Genomic DNA, 24,575 nt, shown 5'->3' with positions numbered 1-24,575 from the left:
GTCCCGCTCCCATGGCCGCCCCCGGCTCCCCGCGCTGCCCCCTCTCCCCCGGGCCGCGCCCCGGGGCCCCGCACTGACGGCCCATGGCGCCGCCCGCCGCCCGCCTCGCCCTGCTCTCCGTCGCCGCGCTCACGCTGGCGGCCCGGCCCGCGCCCAGCCCTGGTCTCGGCCCCGGACCCGGTGAGTGAGCGACCCCCGACGCCGGCCCTACGCGGAATCAGCCCGAGGGGCCCGACTTGGGGGCCCGATCCCTTCGCCACTACCCTCCGGGACTCCTTCTCCAAGCCCCTCGGCGACGCCCGCTCGGGCCGGCCCCCTGCCTCAGCACGCTTTCCCCAGCCCCTCAGCGACTCCCCTCAGGCGGGGGCGGTATCCCACCTCAGGACCCGGGACTCGCCCCAGGCTCCTCAGCGACGCCCCAGAGCCCGGTGGATGCCCTGGGAGGACCTGGGAGTCCTCAGCGACGCCCCCTAGGCCGGGACTCCTTCGCCAAGCTCTTCAGCGCCTCCCCAGGGCCGGGACGCCCCCTCGGCCCCGGTACCTCCTGGGATCCGGTCCCTCGGTCTCTCAGCGATGCACCTCCGGCCGGGACGCTCCCCTACCCCTCCTCAAGACGCTGCACCCCCTCCCCAAGCCCCTCAGCGACACCCCCCTCCCGGGCCAGGATCCCCTCTGCATGCCTCATGACTATGCCCCTGCGCCCCTGCCACCTACACCGGTGGACCCCAGCGCCTCCCCGCTCAGGAGCGGGTGCCCAGCCCCTCTGCCCGGTCGCGGATGCGTTCGCTAGCCCGACACTGTAGTTTCTTCCTCGCGAGGAGTGGAGTTGACTTCCTCGCTCTGCAAGAGTCTGGTCCGAGCCCTGAGACGACCCGCCGCAGTACCCGAGCCGGGACGCCCCTCCCTACCCCCCGGGGCCGCTTTGAACTTCCCGCTGATTCGGGTGCCACCCCGGCTTGGAGGGAGGAAGAAAAGAAGGGGTGATAGGGAACTTCTCCACTACAGAGCTTAGGGTGCTTGTCCTGAGGGTGCAATGCAGAGCTCCGTTTCGCTGGTAGCCCCACACTTGGAACAGGGTCCCCTGCTCCCCAGGACCAGGCCAAGGCCAGGTCTTCCCGAGGTGAGGCCCTGAACCGGGATGGAAGCTGGTACTTTGCTTAGCTTCCATACACACCCTTCCTTGGAGCAGAACTCTCCAAGTTGAAGAGCAGGCAAGAGGGCGTTGTCTGGCCCAGTTACATTACTCTGCAGGTTGTTTGGGTGTTGAGAATTGGGCATCCGTGAAAAAGACGGGAAGAGTTCATTTCTGGTTTACCCAGGTAGGAAGACCGGCCTCTGGGTTCTCCACCCAAAGTTGCAAACTACAATATGATGTTGGAAAAGACAGGATTTTGCTGCTGCAGGAAAACTCAGCGTTGCTTTGTTTACTTATCAGCTTGGATCAGTTGAAAAAGATAGGACTTGGTGTTGTCACTCAGTGTGACTTTGGGCCATGCCTTCAGCTTTCTGAGCCTCACTTTCCTCATCTGTAAAGGAGGGAAAATAACTCCCTTGCAGGGGGTTGTGAAGATTAAATGATATACTGCAGGTAACACACCCACATATAGAAGGCAGTCAATAAACATATTTTAATAATACTTTTTATAGTGCTTCACAGTTCACCAAGTGCTGGACACCTCATTTGCCTTGGGAATGCTCTGAGCTTCCAGTCTGATTATTCTTTGTAAAAGGCAAAGCTTGGCTTTAGATCAGTAGAAAGAGGGGGGGGGGTGTCTTCAAGTGCTGTAAACCTTAGGCTCAGGAAGTGGTTTCTGAGGGATCCGCAGCCTTCTAGAGGACTTCTACAAAAATTTCTGTAGAAGTTTGATCACTTCTGTTTGCCGTTTGTGAGGAATGAAGGAGGGAATTTCTGAGAGCCAGGATATGTCAACATAACTGTAACCTAGTAACCCCTGCGCACCGCTTTGCCATCTGTGTGGTCAGGCTTTAATGTCCTCTATGGAGAAAGAGAGGTACTGGTGGCAATAAACTGGTTCCCCTTCTGGAAAGGGCAGAGAAATAGCTCTGAAAAGTGTTAAGTGAGCCAACTTGGTGCTTACACTTGTTAGAAGGTGACATCCTTTCCTCAGGCACCTTTGCTTTGCTAGGAATAGTCAAATGCAGCAGCTCTTACATATAGTTTGAACCTCAAACCTCGGTGTGCTTTTATTTGAGAGTCTGAGATAGGGACAAACAACCATTGTGAAATGATTTATGATACGTGGCTCAAGTTCCCGATTCATTGAGCCTCACCAGCACTTTTTTCTACTATTCTGGTACATTAGTACTTTGGTGACTTTTCCTTTTTAGTTCCAGCAGTTTTAAGGAGATACCACATGGTCTTGAGCATCACATCCTGTCTAAAGCCTAGCCACTAGTTTTTAAAAATCCTTTCCAATAAAAAAACAAAACAAAAAAAACACGTTTTATTCTGAGGATATGCCAAAGCCGCCATTTTATATTTTTGATACTATAATTTTCTCTAGAATTTTGTGGGTGGAAAAAATTATTTCAATACTTATATTCTGTACAATTTTGTGATATTTAAATTGCTGGTGGTTTGCATTTTTGAATGCTGACATTATAAAAACAGTTAGCTCATTCCCCATCAATGCTACTTCTAATTACAGTGTGTAGCCAACCCGAAATGATCTCCCTTCTCCTCTCAACTCTTCCTTTGAGATTCTCTCCCTTCCTTCACAACTGATAAGGAGGAAGATAGAGGGTAATGATGGAATCTAGATTCCCTTTTCAAGGAGGAAGGCTGCCAGGGCCATGGGGCTGATGGGCTCTTCGATGTGGGCTCCCATCTGGAATTGACTGACCTTACAGAGGAGAGCGAAGAGGTAGGAAGAGCAGAGGAGGCTGGGCCAGACTTCACCTATTTGAGTTTTCTGCCAAAGGCAAACTACCTGCTTGGGTATTTTACTACATTTGGTTATCAGGTGTGCATCAGCAGAGCTTCTCAACTCAGGTCACATTTGCTATAAACAGCCTTTTATAGTTGATGCTCACTCTCCTCTAACTCCTCATCTAGAATTCATCCCATTAGCCAGTAGTATATCTTGCCATAAAACCTATGAGTTAAGTTAACAGAGCTTCATATTGTACAGAGCCCTGTCCTTCTTGGGGACTTCATTAATGTTAATAGAATTACCTGTATGCAATGTAGGGGCTGAGAAGAATGAAGTGGACTGACATGCATACCAGTTACTTTTATGCTTTGAATATTTTAAGAAACACAAAACTGTCAAACCTGACCTGGTATCAAAGAACCCTGGTCTTTTTTGTGAAAATTTGGTAGGCCCCTAGACAAAGCTATTTAAATGTTTGAGATATGCAATGAAACCTTTTATAATGAGACCTCTTAATGCAAAAAGAAGTTCCATTTAGGCTTATTAGTAATAAACAGCAAGTTGGTGTGCTTATGATATTGTTGATATACTCATGATTTAGCATAGTTGAATCAACAGCAATACATAATGAAGATGAAATATATTGCTTTAAATAGCTTCATAATACAAATTAGGGATTTTTGATGATGGGCAATATATTAACTTTAGTTTAGAATTTTTGAGCCTATAATGCCAGCTGAGGCTTTAGGTCAGCTGTTGGCAATTATTTTTTGCAAAGGGCCAGCCTAAATAATTTGAACTTTGCCGGCCACGTATTGTCTCTTCGTTGCAATTACTCAGCTCTGACTTTGTAGGGCAAAAGCAGCCATAGACAGAATGTAAGTGGAGTGGCTGTGTTCTAATAAAACTTTATGGACACTGAAATTTGAATTTCATGTAATTTTTATATGTCTCACAATATTGTTCTTTTGATTGTTTTCAACCATTTAAAAATTTAAAAACCATTCTTAGCTCATAGGCCATACAAAAACAGGCAGTGGACCAGATTTGGCCCACAGACTTACTTTGCCAAGTCCTGTTCTAGGTCCATATGTATTGATTTTTTTCCAACATTCACTGGTCTGGAAAGATGACAAAAAGGCTTGATTTTGGTGAATGAATGAACCTTTTACTATTAACTAACTTTAAGAGACCTATGGGAGAAATGTTTAAAGTGGTAAATTTTATGTTATGTATATTTTACCCCAGTTTTTTAAAAAAGATACATATGGGGGGAAGTTTGTGCACATACATTTGGATCTTTAATAAGACTTTAAAAAAATGTTTTAAAAATAAATTCAGTGTGGTTCAGTGTGCACTACATAAAGAAAGTAGTGCCTGCCTTGGAATTGGCCCATGGTTTGTTCATGTTGCTTGGAACAAATGGTTGAGAGATCTGTTTCTCAGAGGAAAGCCCAGGCAGCAGGTGGCACCAGCCCTGAGATTTAGAAAAACAGCCAGAAAAAAAAAAAAAGAAAACAAAGTTCTGTCATTTTCCTAAACATTTTTTTCCCTGGTTCTACCATCATTTTAAAAGTGGCCTTTAAAAAATAACAGTGAACTTAGCATGGGTGATTATTTTGTTTTAATTAAAACATTTTTGAAAAGACAAAATGAAACATTCAAACATACCAACTTGATTGTGTTTATGCTGTGTAACGGTTAATGCAAAACACTTGAGAGAGGCCAGAAGTTTGTATCTGTAGCTTTTATCTGAGTTTTTGCCTCCTGAATAAGGATAATAGAGAAGTAAGTGAATGTGTCCCTTAGAAAACTATAATACCTATGCAGGTTTTGAGGTGAGATCCCCTCAAGCCCCCTGATGCCACTTGTCAGGTTAGTTCCTGGCTGACTCACTGTGCTGTCCCTGAATGGGTGAGAACGATGACTACATCCCTTCCGTATTCAGTTAGACCTTGAGAAGCCAGCTGGAACCCAGAAGTATTAATCTGAGGAAGCAGCCCAAGGTCACTCTTATGTTTTTCCCTCTCTCTGTTGTCTTCAGTGTCTTCCTGTCAAGATGGCAGTGCTTCCCCAGACCTCACCTCTGAGCCTTTATACTGGATTCAGACTGAACAGGGAAAGGACAGAGGCCATTGTACAAATATCAGAAGGGTATTCATACTACTCAAAAATAGCCCCTCTACAGAAACTTCCATTCTCCTCCTCTAAGGAAGTCTCCCTCTCTCACCCTCTTTTTAATCTTCTTTCTGGGTAAACATCTCCCTAGCCTGAACTTGTACCAGTTGGAAGTGGAATGAAGCTGGGTGCTAGGAAGCACCTGGCAGACAAAATATTTTAGGCTACCCTCACATGCAAGGCTGCCTCTCTCCCTCCCAGTTATAACAGGACCCTCTTGGGGCTGCCCCTCTGCTGGGCCCAGCTTCTAGTTTCTCTTGCCACTGATTTAATCCCTGGCAAGTAGCCAAAGCATTAAACTTTCATTGTTCAATTTACCACAAGGGTGGGGACTTGCTTCTAGTGGGTTGAAGAGGTTGCAGCCGCTTCCAAACCCAAGTGTCACACCACATTAGCTACTTCAGATTTTGAGGGCTGGATTCCTTTCAGTTTGGTTAGATTCTTGGTTAGACCCAGAACAGTATACTCACACTCAAAGTCTGAAAGCTAGCAAATGGTAAAAACAACATAGGCAACTTTCAAAGATGATTCAAAATGGTTGCAGCATCAGCATATAGGATTCACTCTCCATGGTTTCTTTTTTTTAAAAGACTTTATTGGGGAATTGGGGAAGGGGAACAGACAAGTTGCTGTCCTTTTGTTCTTCAGTCTAGTTGTGGAGGACGTTGCTTCACTGGCCCAAGTGGGCACCATCATTGCGTTCTTCCCGGGCGAGGCAGATCAGTCGTCGGCTTCTGGACGCCCGCTCACTGCGGCTGCTGGCCGCTCATGCTGGCTGCTGACTACACACGGTAGCCCATGGCAACCCACTGCCGCAGGGGCTGCAGGCTATGCCGTCGCCAGCGACTCATGGCAGCAGAGCTCCAGGTTGAGCTGTTGTTCAGCATCTTAGCTGTAGAGGGCAGTGTCACTGGCCCTCATATGTGGGATCCGAACCAGGGCTCTCTGGTGTCCCAAGCCAGTTCTTAACCATCGCGCCACTCGGCCGGCCCTCCATGGTTTCTTTATACCTTCCACACAGACATTTAAGTGGTTCTCCATGTTCCTTGGGATCCTAAAGTTAGATGAAAACATGGCGACTAAGTAGTTCTCTTCTAGACTAGTAGGGCCTGTTAACCAATGCCATCACAGTATGTAAATTACTTGCTGCTGTTCAATCTATAAAAATTCATCTTCAAAGAAAATTATTGGGCTGGTAAAAATATTTTTAATAATGACCACAGAAGCCATATTTGTTTTTCTTTGATGTTCTTCCGAAGACCCTTCTGGTTTTAATCAGATTGTTCCCACATAAAATACAGTGGAAATCTACAATAATAAAATCCCTATTCCTATTTCTATGGGGAAATAAACAGGATGGGGACTGTCCTTTTAAGGGGCTTTCCCCTTCCCTTTCCCCAGACTCAAAGCCTCTATTACTGGTGGGTGTTTTGGCATCAGTTAAGGGCCTTCAATCCTTCCCTCCTTCCATGTTTTGCTCTTTCATTAAAGTGTTTCTGTTGTCTAATTATATCCTTTCAATCAAATTAGAGACTGCAGCATCTGGTGAGGGCTGTAACTGCTGCCATCTGCACCTCGTATATATACAGGCCTTTTCAGCTGAGAATCACTCAACTTCCAAATGGCAGGAAGAGATTTGGAAGAAGTTTAGTTGGAAGGGAGGTTAACTTAAAAGGAACGTCTTCAAAGGCTGGATGCGACACCCTGCTTGCTGTGATGTGTGCACTGCCATGCAGAGCTTCCTTGGCTTGGCTTACCAAAGATTCTTCTCTAGTGCTCCTGGCAGATGAAGGGTTTCTGATTGTCTTAGCTGAAATGACTAGGTTTTCTCATCCTTGTTAGTGGCTTGAAGAAGCCTGGGGCCAGCTTAAAATTTCTCCCTTGAGAAGAATCTTCTGTTATATGACCACTGGTCCATGGATATGACATTTTCTGTTTATTTGACCATTTCTTCTAATTCAGTGGTTTCAATTGGAGAAGATTTTGCCCCCCAGGGTGTACATTTGGCAATATCTGGAGACATTTTTTTGTCACAACTCGATAAGATGGGGGTGTGCTACTGGCATCTAAGTGGGTAGAGGCCAGGGATGTTGCTAGACATCCTAGAATGCACAAAACAGCCCCCCAACAAAGAATTATCCAGCGCAAAAATGTCAGTAAAGATGAGGCTGAGAAGCCCTGTCCTAATGGTGTTATTCTTTTGTGCTTTTCTCTGTGGCCTAGGAGTAGGCAACTCCGATCAACATCTTTTTTCCACTCTTCAGAAAGTAGATTCTTCATTGTCCATGTTAAGCTCCTTAAGCATTTCTGTGAACAGTGTTTCAGGAATCTTAATGAAGTAAGGAGGTCTGTGATTCACTGTATGTTTCCACTCTCTCTAAAATAGGATTGCCAGATTAAATACAGGACATTCAGTTAAATTTGAATTGCAGATAAATAATGAATCGTTTTTTTGTATAAGTCTGTCTCATGCAATATTTGGGAATACTTATCTTAAAAAAAATGATTTGTTGTTTATCTGAAATTCAGATTTAACTGAGCATCCTTTCTTTTCATTTGCTAAATCTGGCAACCCTACTCTAGATTCATGAAACATTACATAAAACTTTAAACGTTTGACTGTCAAATCAAACATCGTCTTCCCTTATTGCTCTGGGTGGCTAAAGCACTGCTTGTTTCTGTTTATAAGTCAGTGCAACAATGAGTCTTTCCTTCTGCCCCAAACTGCCTCTCTGGCCAGAACTTCTGTAACTTGTCACTTGAGTCATATTTTTATCTTGGGACCAACTAACAAGTGTTTATCAAATACCTGCTGTATGCCCACCATCTCTGACCAGGACTCATCCCTTTGCCAATTCATAGACGTCTACAAAGTTGCTGCTTCAGGTTTTGCTTTAAAGATGTGCTCTAGAGATACGCTGTCTACCTGGCGGTCAGCTCCCCACTCAAGAACTCTTGTATTATTTGGCCATCTCATATCAACCAAGGGAAGCCGAGTAGCCCAGAGCCTGGCTTCCATGGACCATCGGCTGCCCTCCAGATCTCCATTATGGGGGAAATTTCTTGCCATCTGAAATTAAAAATAGGGCACAGGCAATACTGATGAGACTTGTCCAGAAGCTAGATTATATCGGTTTATTTTATTTCCTTGTAGAATGATTGAGAGCTTCAGACAGTGTGAAATATGGTTGCTCAAGAGATGGTGAGTCGATTTGAGCCAGGTGTCTCCTTCTGAATACAAACTTAGAATATAGAAAAATGCATATTCATTACAAAGGGAGTTGATTGTTCCCTGTTATACGTGGCTTCACCATAGGCTTTCTCTAAATAGCAGATTCCTCTAGTTTAAATAGCAAGTATTTGATTTTCAAATGCTTGATTTACATAAACTTCCCTAGAACTTCTCATTAGGTCTTTGCTAGGTAAGTCATGAATGATAGCCCAGAGGCCTAAATTGGTATGGAAAAGCAGGGCATCCTGAATATGCCTATAATGGGTTCACCCCCCTCCAGCTCCCATACACCTGCTTCCCTCATTAAACTAACATTTGCCTGGAACATTCTGTGTGGTCTGTAATTGAGGATACGAAGATGAGTGAGATAGATGCTCAGGAAACTTAGATGCTCAAGAAACTCATGGGCTAGTGAAAGCAAGGCCAGGTGCTTCTTAAGCAATCACAGTTCAAGGTGATCATGTCTTACAGGAGCTGTGGCAGCAGGTGCTGTGGGACTTGTTTCAGAGCCCCTGGCTTCTATAGTAGTATAGTGCTAACTATTCTAGACCTTGAGCTTTCAAATAGTGCTCCATCTTTTGTCTAGTCTTTTGTTTCCTTTAGAGTTGACTTATAATGCACTTAGTTATTGTCCATCCGAGAACTGGGCTTTGAGCTGTAAAACATCCATGCTTCCTGATTTCTTTATGTGAAAACTACTTCTCGTGTGAATTCTTTTTCAAGATTAAAGTAGATCTATTTGTACTCAAATATTATTATATCAAGAGAGGCACCATCACCAAAGTGTGGCAGAAAATGTTCTGGCGGTATTGTCAGTAAAATCCATGGTTAATTAATGAAATTAAATTCTGCCACATACATTCTTTAACTGAGGCTTGACCTAATCTCTCTGTATGTTAGAGAGTTAGATTCTCAAAACTATCTTTTGGCTCTTCGATTTGATGATTGTGTGTGTTTATAATATCTTAAATAGTAAATATAAATTCCACAAGCACTACTGCATATTCATTGTGACTATTCCTGGCAAAAACACATGTACTTCACAGTGACAGTGTTTCCTATTGGGTCCTGCCTGGGTTGGAATGGAGCGTATTCGAGATGAGAGCCAGATGGGAAAAGAGTGGTACCCAAGTAGCACTGCATTCTGGGCCTTCTCTGCCTCGATAATTATGTGTTATTCAAAATTTTATATAACAAATAGTAAGGGCCACTCTCTGAAGTGTTTTCATGAGTCTCCTGATTTTAAATCTCTGTTTTATGTTTACCGTTGGTTCAGTTTTTCTTGGACTAGTCTTTTAAGTAATTAAATATTTCATCTGTTAATAGAGATGAATAAACTAGAGATTCAAATAGTCCTAAAGTTCCCTTTCAATGTATAAATTCTTTAGTTAAAATAACTTTGAGAGGTGTGGCCTTTTTTTCCATTACAGTTTTTTTGTTGGTTTTTTTTTGGTTTTTTAGCTGAGCCATCCTGCCACCTGTTGGCAGCTCAGCTGCTGCTCAGCTCGGGTCGGGCATCGAACCGCTGTTGCTCAGAGCTCAAACTCTTGAGCGAGCTCTTAACGAACTGAGCCACTCGGCCGGCCCTCCGTTACAGTTTTTAAGGATGCTATTTTATTGAATGAAAAGGAGGATCTAAAAGACATTTTAATGGAAAAAACTACTGGTAACTTAAAGATTACAGTGATTATTTTTGTGGTAATTCATTCCCCCACCTAGATAGTTTTGTAACAAATCTCAGGTATCATCTCATCTCATCTGTAAACATTTCAGTATGTATCCCTAAATGATAAAAACTCTTTTCCAAAACATAGTTGCAGTACTACGACCATTATTACATCTAGAAAAGTTAACAATGCCTTAATATCATCTAATATCCAGTCAGTAATCAATGTTCAGACTTCCCTGGTTGTCTCAATCAGTATGTTTTACTGTTCAAATCAGGATCTAAGCAAGGTGCGTTTAGGTGGTATGTCTCTTTTTTTAAAAATTTTATTGGGGAATTGGAGAAGGGGAACAGTGTTGGGGAATTGGGGAAGGGGAACAGCCAAGTTGTTGTCCTTTTGTTCTTCAGTCTAGTTGTGGAGGATGTTGCTTCACTGGCCCATGTTGGTATTATGATCATTGCGCTCTTCCTGGCTGAGGCAGATTGGTCGCTGGCCACTGGACAACTGCTCCCGGCGGCTCACAGTGGTGCAGGGAAGCTCACGTCCACTGCTGGCCGCTCACAGTAGCTCACAGCAGCCCACTGCAGCAGAGGCTGCAGCCTACGCCATCACCAGCAACTCAAGGCAGCCCCACTCCAGGTCAAGCTGTTGTTCACCATCTTAGCTGTAGAGGGCGCAGCTTATTGGCACATGTGGGAATCGAACCAGCAGCCCTGTTGTTCAGAGCTCGCGCTCTTACCAACTGAGCCACTCGGCCGGCCCCAGGAGGTGTGTCTCTTGAGTTTCTCTGTTAACCTGTAGGTTTTGCCCTCTTTTTCTTTTTTCCTTGCAATTTATTTGTTGAAAATGTAGTTTCTTTAAAGCAAAAACAGTGCTTAAGTGCTTCTTCAGAGGGAGGGCCCACATGGGAGGTGAGTTATTTTTTTACCATAGAATTCTCACTTCCATTAGAGAAACATGTAGAATTTGAAAATTTTAAGCCTGGAAGAGATTTTGAGCCATCAGTCCTTTCCAGTTACATCATCCCAGACTTTTGAACCTCAGTTCTATTTTGTTAGAATCTTGAAATTAGAGTTTAGCGTGAAGAGAGATTGAGACCATCTGGCTCAAAGCTCCGCGTTTCACAGGTGAAGCACCTGAGTCCCAAAGTGTCTGGGCGATTTGTTCAAACCACACAGTGTCAGCTACTTAGCTGGTGTCATTTTCCCTATTCTTGTGATTCCCTCTCCCCCTCGAAACTATCCTTCCTGCTGTCTAGACCTGACGAGGGCATCACTGCTCTTGGGGAGCCATTATTAAAGACATAGCCTCAGTATCTTACCATAGCCCCAGCTGTGTAGGGGTGGGAAAGGTTGGGTACCACTGCCTTCCCAGGGTCAAGTGCCTCTTGACTACAGGCTTCCACATAACTAAAATAAGCACTTCTGTAGTGCTTTTGAATGTTTGAGGGCAAAAGGCGATTTTGTTCAGGAGTATAGGCTTTGAAGATGTACCCACAAGTTCCCGCTGGACACAAACCTGTCCCGGAAATCCAACAGAGCGGCACATGTGTTGTGCAAACATTTGACACCACTGTCATGTTGTCCTCCAAACAGTAAAAGGAGCTTTGCCCACCTAAGCCTTGTGCTTCTGTAACACCTACCCACCTACCTACCTACCTACCTACCAAATTTTAGAGACATCTTTCAAAGAACAAAAGACCTGGGCCTGCCGAGTGGCGCGTTGGTTAAGAACTGGCTTGAGACGCCAGAGGGCCCCTGTTCGGATCCCACATATGAGGGCCAGTGACACTGCCCTCTACAGCTGAGATGCTGAACAACAGCTCAACCTGGAGCTGGGCTGCCATGAGTTGTCGACAACAGCGTAGGCTGCAGCCCCTGTGGCAGTGGGTTGCCATGGGCTACCGTGTGTAGCCAATAGCCAGCATGAGTGGCCAGCAGCCACTGTGAGCAGCCGTCCAGAAGCCGGAGACTGATCTGCCTCGCCCGGGAAGAGCGCAATGATGGTGCCAACTTGGGCCAGTGAAGCAACGTCCTCCACAACTGGACTGAAGAACAAAAGGACAGCAACTTGTCTGTTCCCCTTCCCCAATTCCCCAGCGCTGTCCCCATCCCCCAGTTCCCCAATAAAAATCTTAAAAAAAAAAACAAGAACAAATGACCTTCCCATTGGAAAATGTTTTCTGCTATCTTATTTTAAGATACCATAATTAAATTGAACATTTATTGAGTTATATCCATTCTAAACTAGGCTAAAACAAGCCAGATTTGTCCAATATAGGATCCATAGAGATTCTGAGTGGTCTGAGATAGAACAGAGACTTAACTTTGATGGATTAAAAACAGTGACTCTCACAAGCAGGACATATAGAGATCCAATTAGTAATTCTACCAGGAAACTAGGAATATTCTAGACCGAATATGAGAAAAATGTTCTATTTCTCAATAATATTGTTTTGGACAAATAGTGTAATTAGGAATGACCTAGTTATGGAGCTTTATTGAGAACATACTCTCAACTTTAATAAATCTTATCAAGGAATAGAATGTCTTTTACATTAGCTGTTATTTTCCTACCCATTATCTTATCTATGTCAAGATTTAATGATTTTTAAAAGAACAGCTCATTACAGGTTTAAACATGAACTTTAAAAATGCAGTACATGCACATTCTGGCAGAATTAAATTGTCTGGGACTCGATTAACTTGGCATTTTCCTCACTTATAATAAGTACAAATATTATGTGATTTCAGTAACATGTATAAACAGAGATGTGTTTCATCACATTTACAGTAGAAATTTTGATGAAGAAAAATCTTATTTGCTTCATTATATACCTTTTTTTCTTACCTCTTATTGAATCTAAGATTCAAGGTAGGGTTTAAACCATGTATATTTTTTTCTGTCTTGATGGTAGCCTGATAACTTTAAGCAGAATTGTAGCAGGATGAGATGCCATCAACTCATATATAATATTTTATATTACTTTAAAAAAAAATATTTTTATTGGGGAATTGGGGGATGGGAGCAGCGCTGGGGAGTTGGGGGAAGGGGAACAGACAATTTGCTGGGTTCTTGTTCTTCAGTCTAGTTGTGGAGGACGTTGCTTCACTGACCCAAGTTGGCACCATCATTGCGCTCTTCCCCAGGCGAGGCAGATCAGTCGCCAGCTTCTGGACGGCCGCTCACGGCGGCTGCTGGCTACACACGGTAGCCCATGGCAACCCACTGCAGCAGGAGCTGCAGCCTATGCTGTCGCCGGTGACTCATGGCAGCCCATCTCCAGGTCGAGTTGTTGTTCAGCATCTTAGTTCTAGAGGGCAGTGTCACTGGCCCTCATATGTGGGATGCGAACCAGGGCCCTCTGGCGTCCCAAGCCAGCTCTTAACCAACGCGCCACTCGGCCAGCCCTATATTACCTTTTATAGCTATTTATTTTTATGGACCAGAATAAGCTACATAATCATGATGGTTATAATACTTTCAAATTTATAATGAAGTTTATTTTCAACTTTATAATTAACATAATAATAATAATTTAATGGGTACCTGCTATGTGCTAGGTAGGCATTTACTTGAACACCCTCCAGTTCTTCAGTCATCCTGAGCTGTGGTTAATCTAATCCCAATTTTATAAGTGAAGAAACTGAGGCTCACAGAGGTTAGCTGTGCCTGCAAAGCTGAGGTTTGACTCCGGCCCCTAACATGACTTTTGTAGTTTACCACATTGTTGCTAGAAGTTTTCCTTACAGAAAAGTATTTGATTTAAACTAATTCATAACCCTTGAAATAAACACTCAATCCTATAAAGTTCCATGTGTATGTGTATTCTGTAGATATCACTCATTCAGGGGGTCTTTAACTTAGAGTTAATGGATCTTGGGCTGCATAGAAAGGCTTCCGGGGCTCCATGAACACTTCTGAAATTGTAAAATGTGTATATCATCTTTGTTTGGGGAGCAGGTCCCTTTCAACCGATTCTCCAAGAGGTCTGTGCACATACCTAAAATCATTGGGACTCCCGATCTAGTCAACCCCATTCATTCCAGAGATACAGAAACTTGAGTTGCAAAAAGGATGTGTTGTGCACAAGGGCGGCCGAGAGCGGCCAAGTCAGAGTCAGGTCAGAGTAGAGCTCTCACTCATCAGTATTCTTCCCTGACCCTGAGCGCTTTTCCCATCCTGTCAGAGAGGTGATGCTAACCTCTGCAGTCAGACAGCCATATTAGCATGAGGCCAAGCCTCTTTCACGGCTCTATAGCCATTGTCTCTTTACAAGGTACAAGCTGCAACCCTCTATTCCAGTATGTGCAATATATAAACTGTTAACATGATTGCCTGTTAAGTCATTAGGTAGGATGACTTTGCAAATTGTAATGTGGTAAATATACTTAGAAATATTTCTGGGTTTTCTGCAGGCCATGCCTCTAAATTAATTGAAACCTTTAAATAATTTTACATACAGCATGTGAGTATGTGAGATCCTACGGTATTTGAGGTATAAATACTGTAGAATATGTATGTCATCAAGTCAATCGGTGTTTTCAATTCCAAGCATGATGAGCAATAATAGTTTCATGAGGAAAAACTTCAGCTAGCTTTTTTTTTTTTCAAGATTTTTATTGGGGTATTGGGGGGAAGGGAACAGTGCTGGGAAATTGGGGGAAGGGGGACAGACAAGTTGCTGTCGTTTTGTTCTTCAGTCTAGTTGTGGAGGACGCCGCTTCACTGGCCCAAGTTGGCACCATCATTGCGCTCTTCCCGGGCGAGGCAGATCAGTCGCCGGCTTCTGGACGGCCGCTCACTGCGGCTGCTGGCCGCTCATGCTGGCTGCTGGCTACACACGGTAGCCCATGGCAACCCACTGCCACAGGGACTGCAGCCTACGCCGTCGCCGGCGACTCATGGCAGCCCAGCTCCAGGTTGAGCTGTTGTTCAGCATCTTAGCTGTGGAGGGCAGTGTCACTGGCCCTCATATGTGGGATCTGAACCGGAGCCCTCTGGCGTCCCAAGCCAGCTCTTAACCATCACGCCACTCGGCCGGCCCATCAGCTAGCTTTTATTAGCCATGAGGATTATTGAGCTTTTTCACCCTAATGTAGCCTTTGCCCTCAGATCTTATTACCAGGAGAATGTCCTCCAGACCTTCATACAGTAGCAGGTCCTACAGAAAACAGGCAGTTTGCACAAAACCATTACTCAAGATTCTCAACGGAGGGTTTGTATACCCTAAAAATTTTACTAAAGTTAGCATCTCCAGTTTTTAAAATAAATGCCATCTGCCATACTTTGGAGGACTTTGGTGATAGGGGAAAAAGATAAAGAATTGCCAACTTGGAAAGAGAATTAATTCTCTGAGTGCTTTGATGCCAGTCTTGGAAGATTTTACAGAGGAAGTTTTCTGCTGTATTACTAAGTTTCTGCCAGGCTTATATTTAACTGAAGGGCTATTTTCATTCAATTTCCAGAACAAAAGATTTGGAGTTTTTCGATGGACAGGTTGGGTCAAACAGAGATGAAGTCTGTGAAGTAATTGGGATCTAGCCAGAGAAGACAGGGAGGAAATAAAGGTTTCTCAGTTTTCACGGTTTATTATTCCTTCCTTCTCGAAACACCTTCTCCCTTAACTTCCAAGACCCACACACTTCCTTAGTTTTTTCTCTTACCTCCCAGGCTGCACTTTCTCAGTCATCATTGCCAGGCCCTCCTCTTTCCAAGCCTGAAATGTTGGAGGGCCCCAGGGCTCAGCCCCAGATGCCGTCCCTCTCCACACGCAGTAATCCTGTCCTCTCTACACCTAAGTGCTGTTACCACCACGTTTCTCGCTCTAGCCTTGGCCTCTTCCTCAACTCCAGGCTTATGTAACAATTTGCTTACTCTATCTCTCCATTCAGTTTTCTCAAATGTGTCTCAAACTTAACCAATCTAAAACCAAACCCTTGATTCCACCCCAAGATACTCGGCCCCTCGTAGGTCCTCCCCATTGTAGTTAATGATGTCACCGCTCACTCGGTTGCTCAGGCCCAAATCCCTAGTGCTGCACCTGACTCCTCTTTCTCTCAGACCCTGTCTCCAAACCCCCAGCTTCAAAATATATCCAGAAACTGGCCACTTCTCACCATCCTTCCGCTACCAGCCTGGTCCAGGCCACCCTTCTTTCCAGCCCATTTTCTTTTTTTTTTTTTTTAAAGATTTTTATTGGGGAGCTAAGGGATGGGAACAGCGCTGGGGAATTGGGGGAAGGGGAACAGAGAAGTTGCTGTCCTTTTGTTCTTCAGTCTAGTTGTGGAGGACGTTGCTTCACTGGCCCAAGTGGGCACCATCATTGCGCTCTTCACAGGAGAGGCAGATCAGTTGCCGGCTTCTGGACGGCTGCTCACTGCGGCTGCTGGCCGCTCACGCTGGCTGCTGGCTACATACGATAGCCCATGGCAACCCACTGCCACAGGGGCTGCAGCCTACGCCGTCGCCGGCGACTCATGGCTGCCCAACTCCAGGTCGAGCTGCTGTTCAGCATCTTAGCTGTGGAGGGCAGTGTCACTGGCCCTCATATGTGGAATCCGAACTGGGGCCTCTGGCGTCCCAAGCCAGTTCTTAACCAACGTGCCACTCAGCCGGCCCTCTGGCCCATTTTCTGCCGTAACCTCCTGCCTCTCTACAGTTCTTCCTCCACCCGGCTGCTAGAGGGTGCTATTAAAAGATGTCAGATCATGTCCTTTCTCTGCTCAAAACCTTTCAGTGGCCTCCCCTCACCTTTAGAACAAAAGCTGAAATCTCATCTATATAACCCTCAAAACCTCCCATGTCCTGGCCTTGCCCGCCGCCTCCTCCTCTGCGTTTCCCACCCGCCCTTCCCCAGGCACTCGCCCTACTCCAGTCACATAAGAGGAGCTGCCTAGCAGCTCCCCAAGCCAGCCAAATACATGCTGCTCTCAGGGGTTTTGTTTGCATTTGCCATGCCCTCTGCTACTAATGCTCTTCCCACATCATTTACATGGTTTGCTTCCTGCCATCGTCCACATCTCTGCTCAAACGTCTCCTCCTCTCCAGGCTTTTCCTGACCCATCATATCCAAAAGAGAACCCCCACCATTCAATCTCCATCCCCTTACTCCATTTTTCCTTGTAGCACTTCTCACCTATCTGATGTTAACTTGGATCGGTTTATTATGAGCGTGTCTGCCGTTAGCATGGAAGCTCCATGAATGCCGCGTTCACCACTGTAGACCCAGTGCTGTGAACAGTGTGAGGCGCATAGTAAGTATTGGGTAAATATCTGTTGAATGATTTATTGAATAATATCCTAGACATTGGACCTATTGCCGTTGCCTATTCTCGTTCACTAAATGCATAAATATTCAGCTGGCCGTGTGATATTTTATTTTTTATTGGTTTAAGCCACTCCTTGCCTATCTGGCCAAAGCTTATGTCAGTTTCATAGCAGTAGAAACTAAGGGAGGCAGAGTCCTCATTACCTAGTACCACACCCTAGGATTCTGATGAAATCAAGATGCACACATAACTTTAGAATACTCAAGTTTGTTTTTCTTGCATTTTTCCACAGTTGACATACACAGGACAAGTCTGTTCAAAAAGTAATCATAGCAGGATGGCTCAGCTAAAAAAAATCATAAAATCTGGTACACTGCCTCAGTTTCCCTAGCATAACTGAGAACAAGATTGGGCCTGGGAGACACAAACAAGCAAACAAAGCCTGCACTTTCCCATTCCCTCTCTCAGATGCCATCTCATTTCCATTCATGAGGACTGACACTTGTGTGGATGGCTGCCACATTCTTTTGTGTTACAAATCAAGTCATCAGCCTCTGGGAACACTTACCCCTCCACTTTACAGGTTGCTGTCTATTGCTAAGGCCTGCATTTCTGTCTCCTGGGCCACTCCTCAACCACTTTTCATGGGAGAAAAAAGATGTAATAACACATAGCAATTAAAATTCTAGTAATTGTCAAAGATTGGCTTGATGTTCTTACAGTCATCCAGTTTAGTGGTTCCCAAACCTGATTACTTAGCAGAATCACCTGGGTGGCTTTTTACAAATACAGATTCCCAGGTCCCTCTCTAGCTCTGGAGCTGGGAACGGGCTCTGGTGTAGCATACACCCTCCTTACAGTTCCTGTAAGGCAGCTCCTCTAATGTGACTGGAGTAGGGCAAGTGCCTGGGGGAGGGCGGGTGGGAAATGCAGAGGAGGAGGCTGCGGGCAAGGCCAGGACATGGGAGGTTTTGAGGGTTATATAGATGAGATTTCAGCTGTTGTTCTAAAGGTGAGGGGAAGCCACTGAAAGATTGTGAGCAGAGAAATGACACGCTCTGACTTATCTGGGGTTTTTTAAAAAGATTTTATTGGGGAATGGGGGAGGGAACAGCGCTGGGGAATTGGGGAAGGGGAACAGACAAGTTGCTGTCCTTTTATTCTTCAATCTAGTTGTGGAGGACGTTGCTTCACTGGCCCATGTTGGTATTGTGATCATTGCGCTCTTCCCGGCTGAGGCTGATTGGTCGCCGGCCATTGGATGGCCGCTCACGGCGGCTCTTGGCAGCTCACACCTGCTGCCAGTCGCTCACAGTAGCTGTATGGCAGCCCACTGCAGCCCTGTTGCAGCGTACGCCGTTTCTGGCCACTCATGGCCGCCCAGCTCCAGGTCGAGCTGTTACTCACCATCTTAGCTGTAGAGGGCGCAGAGTCACTGGCCCTCATGTGGGACCCGAACGGGGTGGGAGGTGGGGGGGCGGCTCAGAGCTGGCGTCCCAAGCCAACTCCTAACCAATACGCCACTCAGCCGGCCCCTGACTTATCTTTTAATAGAACCATCTGGCTGCCCGGTGGAGGAAGGACTGTAGAGAGGCAGCCAGTTAGGTGGTTACTGCAGAAGATAGGCTGGTAGCAGAAAGGTGGTGAGAAGTGGCTGGATTCTGGATGTATTTTGAAGTTGGGGGTTTCACTCTTCCTCTTTCTCTCTCTCTCTCTCTCTCTCTCTAGCAGATCATATATAATCCTAGTGATAATAAGTGCCATGAAGCTAACAAATGAAAGGAAAAAAATAGAAGTGGAAATGGTAGGGCAGGGTTTTCTGAGGAGGTAACGTTTAGTGTGCCATGCCGAGTATTAGTGGAAGAACATTGCGGGCAGGAAATAGTGTGATGTGTTTACAGAATTAAAAGCACACCAGTGTGGCTGGAGCACAGCAAGTGACTAGGGGAAAACTGGGGTGTGGCTGGAAGTGGGGCCCAGGGCCACATCATGGAAGCTTTGCAGACCAGGATGCAGGGTTTGGGTTTTGTTCCCAGTGCTCACATCTTCTGTGAGCTTTGAGCACTGTGTGGAGAATGGATTGCAGAAGCACAAAAGTAGAAGCTGTGAGACCTGAACAAGGCTGTGTTGTCCTCTGATGGTGAAGGGGACTAACATGGTGGCACCCAAGATGGAGAAGAGAGGGAGGTTTCAAGGCATATATTTCAAGAAAGTCAACAGACTTGCTGATGCGTGTGAAGTGGAGTGAGGGAGAGGATGGGGAAAGCAATGCCGAGGGACTTCTGAGTGCCCCAGTTGCCTCGCCTGTAAAATGGCAGCATTAAGGGACCTCCCCACTGGGTTGGTGGTGAGGTGATATTTGTAAAGCACTTAGAACAGACCTTGGCACACGGTAAAACACTCTGTAAGCACTAGCAGTGATGTGGACGATGGTGATTCGAATCGTTCAAGGTCACACAGCTGGTCAGCAGCAGGTCCAGGACACCAAGCCAGGGCTCTCTTTCTTGCCTGCTTCAATTACCTTTGAAATTTTTTATTTATGCACATTCTCAGTAGAGGGTTTGGTTGTCGTGATACATGATGAGTCGCACATCATAACATATGAATGTCACACCAAAAACGATAAATTGCTGGGGTGTTCTGTGCAGCCTGGAATTCCAGACTCTTTTGGCTGCCCATAAAACCGTGCTATTCCAGACAAAACAAAGGGCCCAGATAGCAGGGGGCGGGGGGAAATGGGGTACAGGAAGAGAGATGGCCTGTGGATAGATTTTTTTAAGTATTAAAAGAGCTGTCTTCCCAAATATCGATGTGCTCATGTTGTGCACATGCTTAGGCTGGTGTAGGCACATGCGCTGCAACAGGAGCCCTGCGTCCCGGAAGTCGTAGGTCAGCGCATGCCAGGAGAAGGAAAGAAGTCAAGCTAAGAACGTCAGTGTAACTCTCCCAGGTTGTCAGGTTCCTAGTGATACATCTTAAAGAAGTGTTTGAAGTGCTTCTATCTGTCAGTTTCAACTAAGCTAATTTTTTAAAATTGCTCTTTGTACTGTGCCTTTCTCATGAACCTCTGTGAATTTAATGCATGCAATATGTGGGGGGAAATCCTATCAGCCTCAGTTCCCATCCCCCCAAAGTCTGAGAAGCAGATTTTTAGAAGCACATTGTTGCACCTGCAAGAATTTTGCCATTGTACAAAATGGACCCGAGACCATGTTCAGTGTGTCTGGCCGGGAAGGAATTTCAGAAAGAAGTGAGAGAAAATGCCAACTCAGCCCTTTCTCCCTGCTGTTGACTGCCTGTTTTGTTGCACCTCTCTCTCAAACAGCGTGGGGAGGACTGTTCTTCATTACCAGGGAATGTGAGTCATTCCCAGACTTGTGTGATTGGGATTCCAAAGCATTGCTGTATCCGATGGTCTTATTAAATCCAAGTGTCAGTGCAGTCTTTCAGACTGTAGGGGAGAGCTCAGTTACAGCTGGTGACCTGGTTCTAGTTACCACACAGAGACACTGGCGAGAGCAGTGACCCCCTCCGAACACCCAGAATTCCTCATGAATGGCTCTTACCAACTGTTCCCGGATGTGGGGGTTTCCTGGTTCACTTCATGGGCTTCAATACATTTCAGCTCCCTGTTTATATCCTAGTTGGGATCTGTATACTTTAAGGGAAATGTTCTAGTGTCCGTGGACAAGCTAGTGCCAAGGTTAGCCTAGTATTTAGAGGGTACCTTGTTTCAGATTTACTCAGCCCTAGTGATGTTAATTTCACTGTGTCCAGGATCTAGCAAGACACTCTCCATGTCCAGCTTGGTCCAAACAAAACAAATACAACAGAGAGGGAGGAGACTATAGATGTTGCCAGAAAATTAGTGTGCTCTGTCTTTTCTTTCTCCTAGAATGTTTCACAGCCAATGGTGCAGATTATAGGGGAACGCAGAACTGGACGGCACTGCAAGGCGGGAAGCCATGTCTGTTCTGGAACGAGACTTTCCAGCATCCATACAACACTCTGAAATACCCCAACGGGGAGGGGGGCCTGGGTGAGCATAACTATTGCAGGTAAGATGGGGCCGCTCCATACTTAAAAAAAACAACAAAAACCTCTGGTCTCCTCTCCTAATCTTTTCCAACCTGCTCATAACTAGGAAAAGCATCTTTGTCTCCTTTTGGCCAACTAGGAAGGCCTCTGCTTATTACTATTTTTAAAATCTCTCTCTCTCTCTTTCTCTCTCTCTCTCTCTCTCTCTCTCTCTCACACACACACACACACACACACACACACACACACACACACAATATCCCACTCTTTTCAACTTGAGTTGCTTTGATACTAGTTTTCAGCACTCTGCTTTCCTGTCTGATCCCTTATGTGTCTTTTGGGGAGGGTTTTCTTTGTTGACCCTTCCACCAGTGGACAATATACAGAGAGCAGTCTTCTTAAGCTGCAGTGGTCAAGCAGCACCATCTGTGGCCCAAACCTCCCCTTGCTTTTGAGCATAAAGAGCTGCCCTGCATTATCCCACTGTCTGCCAGCCCAGGACAACCTTGCTCTGGGAGCAGCTGTCACCATCAGATGTGTGCCATTTCCTTCCTGTCAGTAGACTAAGGTGTTTCTTGGCTCTTCTTCTCCTGTCTGATTCTAGCAGACGCTCTTAACCTGAGATCCATGATGCTTCCAATGTGTCCTTGAGATTTTTCTGGGGAGATGATTCATGGCTTAGATCAGATTCTCAGTTATCAAGGATCCAAAACAACTTAAGAATCACTGTTCCGAAAGGACCAGAACAAAAGTTCTAAGCACTTTTGATTATAGCTTTGTTTTAGCTATTCATACCCAAGATCCTGGTAACATGACTCATGGCTCAGCAATGTGTTGAATTTAATTATTATTAGGATAGAGGCAGAGAGCCTCTTGAGCCATTGGGACAGGGAAAAATAATCGCTGAGTTTCACTTTGAGCTACCCATGGTGTCCCCAGTTCCTCCAGTATGTTGGAATTTCAACCATGGCACTGTTGACCCAGCTGAGCCAACATATTTATGCCTTCGTTGCATAGCCCACACTGTTTACCTTCTGCCCTCCCTACATACCTTTGCTAACACTCGAGGGCCCTTGTGGTTGTCTTGAAGTCATTAGGCTTATAGTCCATGTTACCTTTATCACTGTGCCGTCAGTTCTTTCCTTCACCTCTGCCCTAATTTGTCCCAACTGGCCTTTCCCTCATGGTTGTGTTGTATTTTGTTTTTTTAGTTTGTTACTATAAAAGTATTAAAAGCTTTTAAAAAAAAAATTCTCAAAAACTACATATATTGTTTAAATAAAGTCTCCCATTTTACCTTACCCCCCCAAATCCTTCTCACTGAGCCCTACTTCCCAGAGGTAATAATGTGTATATGTGCTACTTCTCATTTTGCGATCTTTTATATTTTATTGCTAAAGTTACATGTGCTCATTAAGTAAGTCTTTCACATTTTATTTTCAAAGCTATCTATGTTCTTTAAAATTTATTTTTTGCATAATTAAAAATTTAACCCCACTCCATTTCTGGTTTATTTCCTTTCCCTAGTTTTTCTAATCATAGGAATAGTTGGGTTGGGAAGGGTGTTTAGGGGTGTTTGTTTTTTGTGTTTACATAGTTACTTATGTTCTTGTTCGAAAGTGTCTTTTGGTCCTGGGCTACAGCTTTATTCTATTATTCTGTTGCTTTCTATCAAGCAAATCATCTCAGAAGAGCTCCTGTTTTTAGGTCTGACTTAAAGGTAAATTTTCAATTTCCAAGTAGGTTAAATTTATAAGAAAAAAATCTTTTCCTGTAGATTAACACACAGTTCTCCCCATAGGCTCCCAGAAATGCACTAGTAAATATCCATTAAGAGAGCAGTGACAGCCAGGGAGAGCCATCTTCCTCCTTCGCCCTCGCCAGCTGCAGCCCTCTCCTGCTTTGATTTGATGGAATGTACCAGACCTGAACTACCAGTTTATACTTTAGAAAAGGGAAGCTGAAATTGTCGATTGTTATCACATCAGAGAGTCTGGGCCTTTTGTTTTGAGCACTTGCAGTGAAGTCAGAGATGAATTTGCTGGTTCTCTATTAAGCTATTCTGATGCTTTTCAGAATGGTTTTGACATTGATAATAAACAGTTGTTTTCTAAGGTCTTTACCAAATACTACATCAAAGCTGAACACTGAATAGAGGGAGGAAAATGACAGCGAAATACTGTTTAAAGAAAGGCTTTGTACAAGTTCTCCTACTTTGATTTCTCAGCTGACATCCGACACCATGTTTGTCTTGTGTGATGTTTCCAGATCCATCACAGTTGAGATGTCTGAGAGATGGCGAGTGATGGGAACACACGTCTCTGGGCTCCACATATCTGGATTAGAGGGGAAGGCCGAGAGACTGGGAAGAGCAGAATTGGCACTGGCACCTGCCTTTGGGCACAAAAAATAAAAGGACCCTTTGTGCTTTAGGACGGCTTATCTTCTGGGCCACACAATAGGCTTATCCCTCTCAGGCCTGATAGGGGTTGATCCAAAGCTCTGGCTGCTAGGTTTTTATGCCCATTTCCGGCCTAACCGGAGTGTCAGGTTTCCAGTGTTCTGAGCCTAAATAAAGGGAGCTTGGAAAGCAGTGAAGAGAGGCGAGGCTTTTCTCTGTGTCCAGTAACCCCTGCCATTTTTTTTGGTCTGTTTCAGTGGTGTTGCCCATTATTGTCATGGCATCTCTTGAGTTGAAAAGACCTTAAAGGGCATTTATTCCAAGCCACTCATTTAGAAATGTGAAATAAATCTTTTAAAAACATTATTGCTATATCAGAAGTTGGTTCCAGGGTTACAGGATTGTATGTTTTGACTGAAACTCTTTGGCATAGTTTTCTTCAGAATTCTCAAGGAAGTTTAGTATTTTGAGGTAGAAATTTCTATCAGGCATACGTTGACCAGCCTGATCCTGGTGAAAGCTTATCAGTGGAGTCTATATTATGTGAATTTTATTTTATTGTTTAAAAATTACACAGTTGATGTTCATTATAGAGGAAATAAGAAAATAAAGAATCAGAAAAGAAAAGAAAAGTTAAAATGACCAATAGTCCCATCATCCAGAGATAAATACTTTCAAAGGCTTGGTGTGTATCCTGCCCTAAATACGTCTTTTTAAATAATGGGATTGTGTCATCCAACATGTTTTAAAACTACCTTTTAGGCTGCCGGGGTTGACTCCCACATGGGATGGTGGCTATGCCACCTGCAACTAAGACTGAACTCGGCACCATGAGCTGAGCTGCCACCGAGATGGCTCAGTGGATAGAGCATGCGGTCTTAACAACAAGGCTGC

General features: G+C 44.9%; 1 protein-coding gene across 2 annotated transcripts in view; it reads left to right on the top strand.

Moving 5' to 3' along the window:
• Positions 1 to 51: 51 nt before the first annotated feature.
• The window catches only part of KREMEN1 (kringle containing transmembrane protein 1), an 86,405-nt gene continuing 61,881 nt past the window's right edge, over positions 52 to 24,575 (top strand). For both annotated transcript variants that reach the window (XM_019643225.1, XM_019643223.1), the window contains exons 1-2: positions 52 to 180; positions 21,138 to 21,300. In XM_019643225.1, coding sequence (XP_019498770.1) covers positions 84 to 180; positions 21,138 to 21,300 — 260 coding nt within the window. In that variant the 5' untranslated portion in view covers positions 52 to 83. The remainder of the gene's footprint in view (positions 181 to 21,137; positions 21,301 to 24,575) is intronic.

This window comes from Hipposideros armiger, unplaced genomic scaffold (assembly GCF_001890085.2).
Source record: "Hipposideros armiger isolate ML-2016 unplaced genomic scaffold, ASM189008v1 scaffold_75, whole genome shotgun sequence".
NCBI classification, from domain to species: Eukaryota; Metazoa; Chordata; class Mammalia; order Chiroptera; family Hipposideridae; genus Hipposideros; species Hipposideros armiger.
The sequence above is the reverse complement of the archived record's forward strand: the minus strand, read 5'-3'. Positions and strand labels throughout refer to the sequence as shown.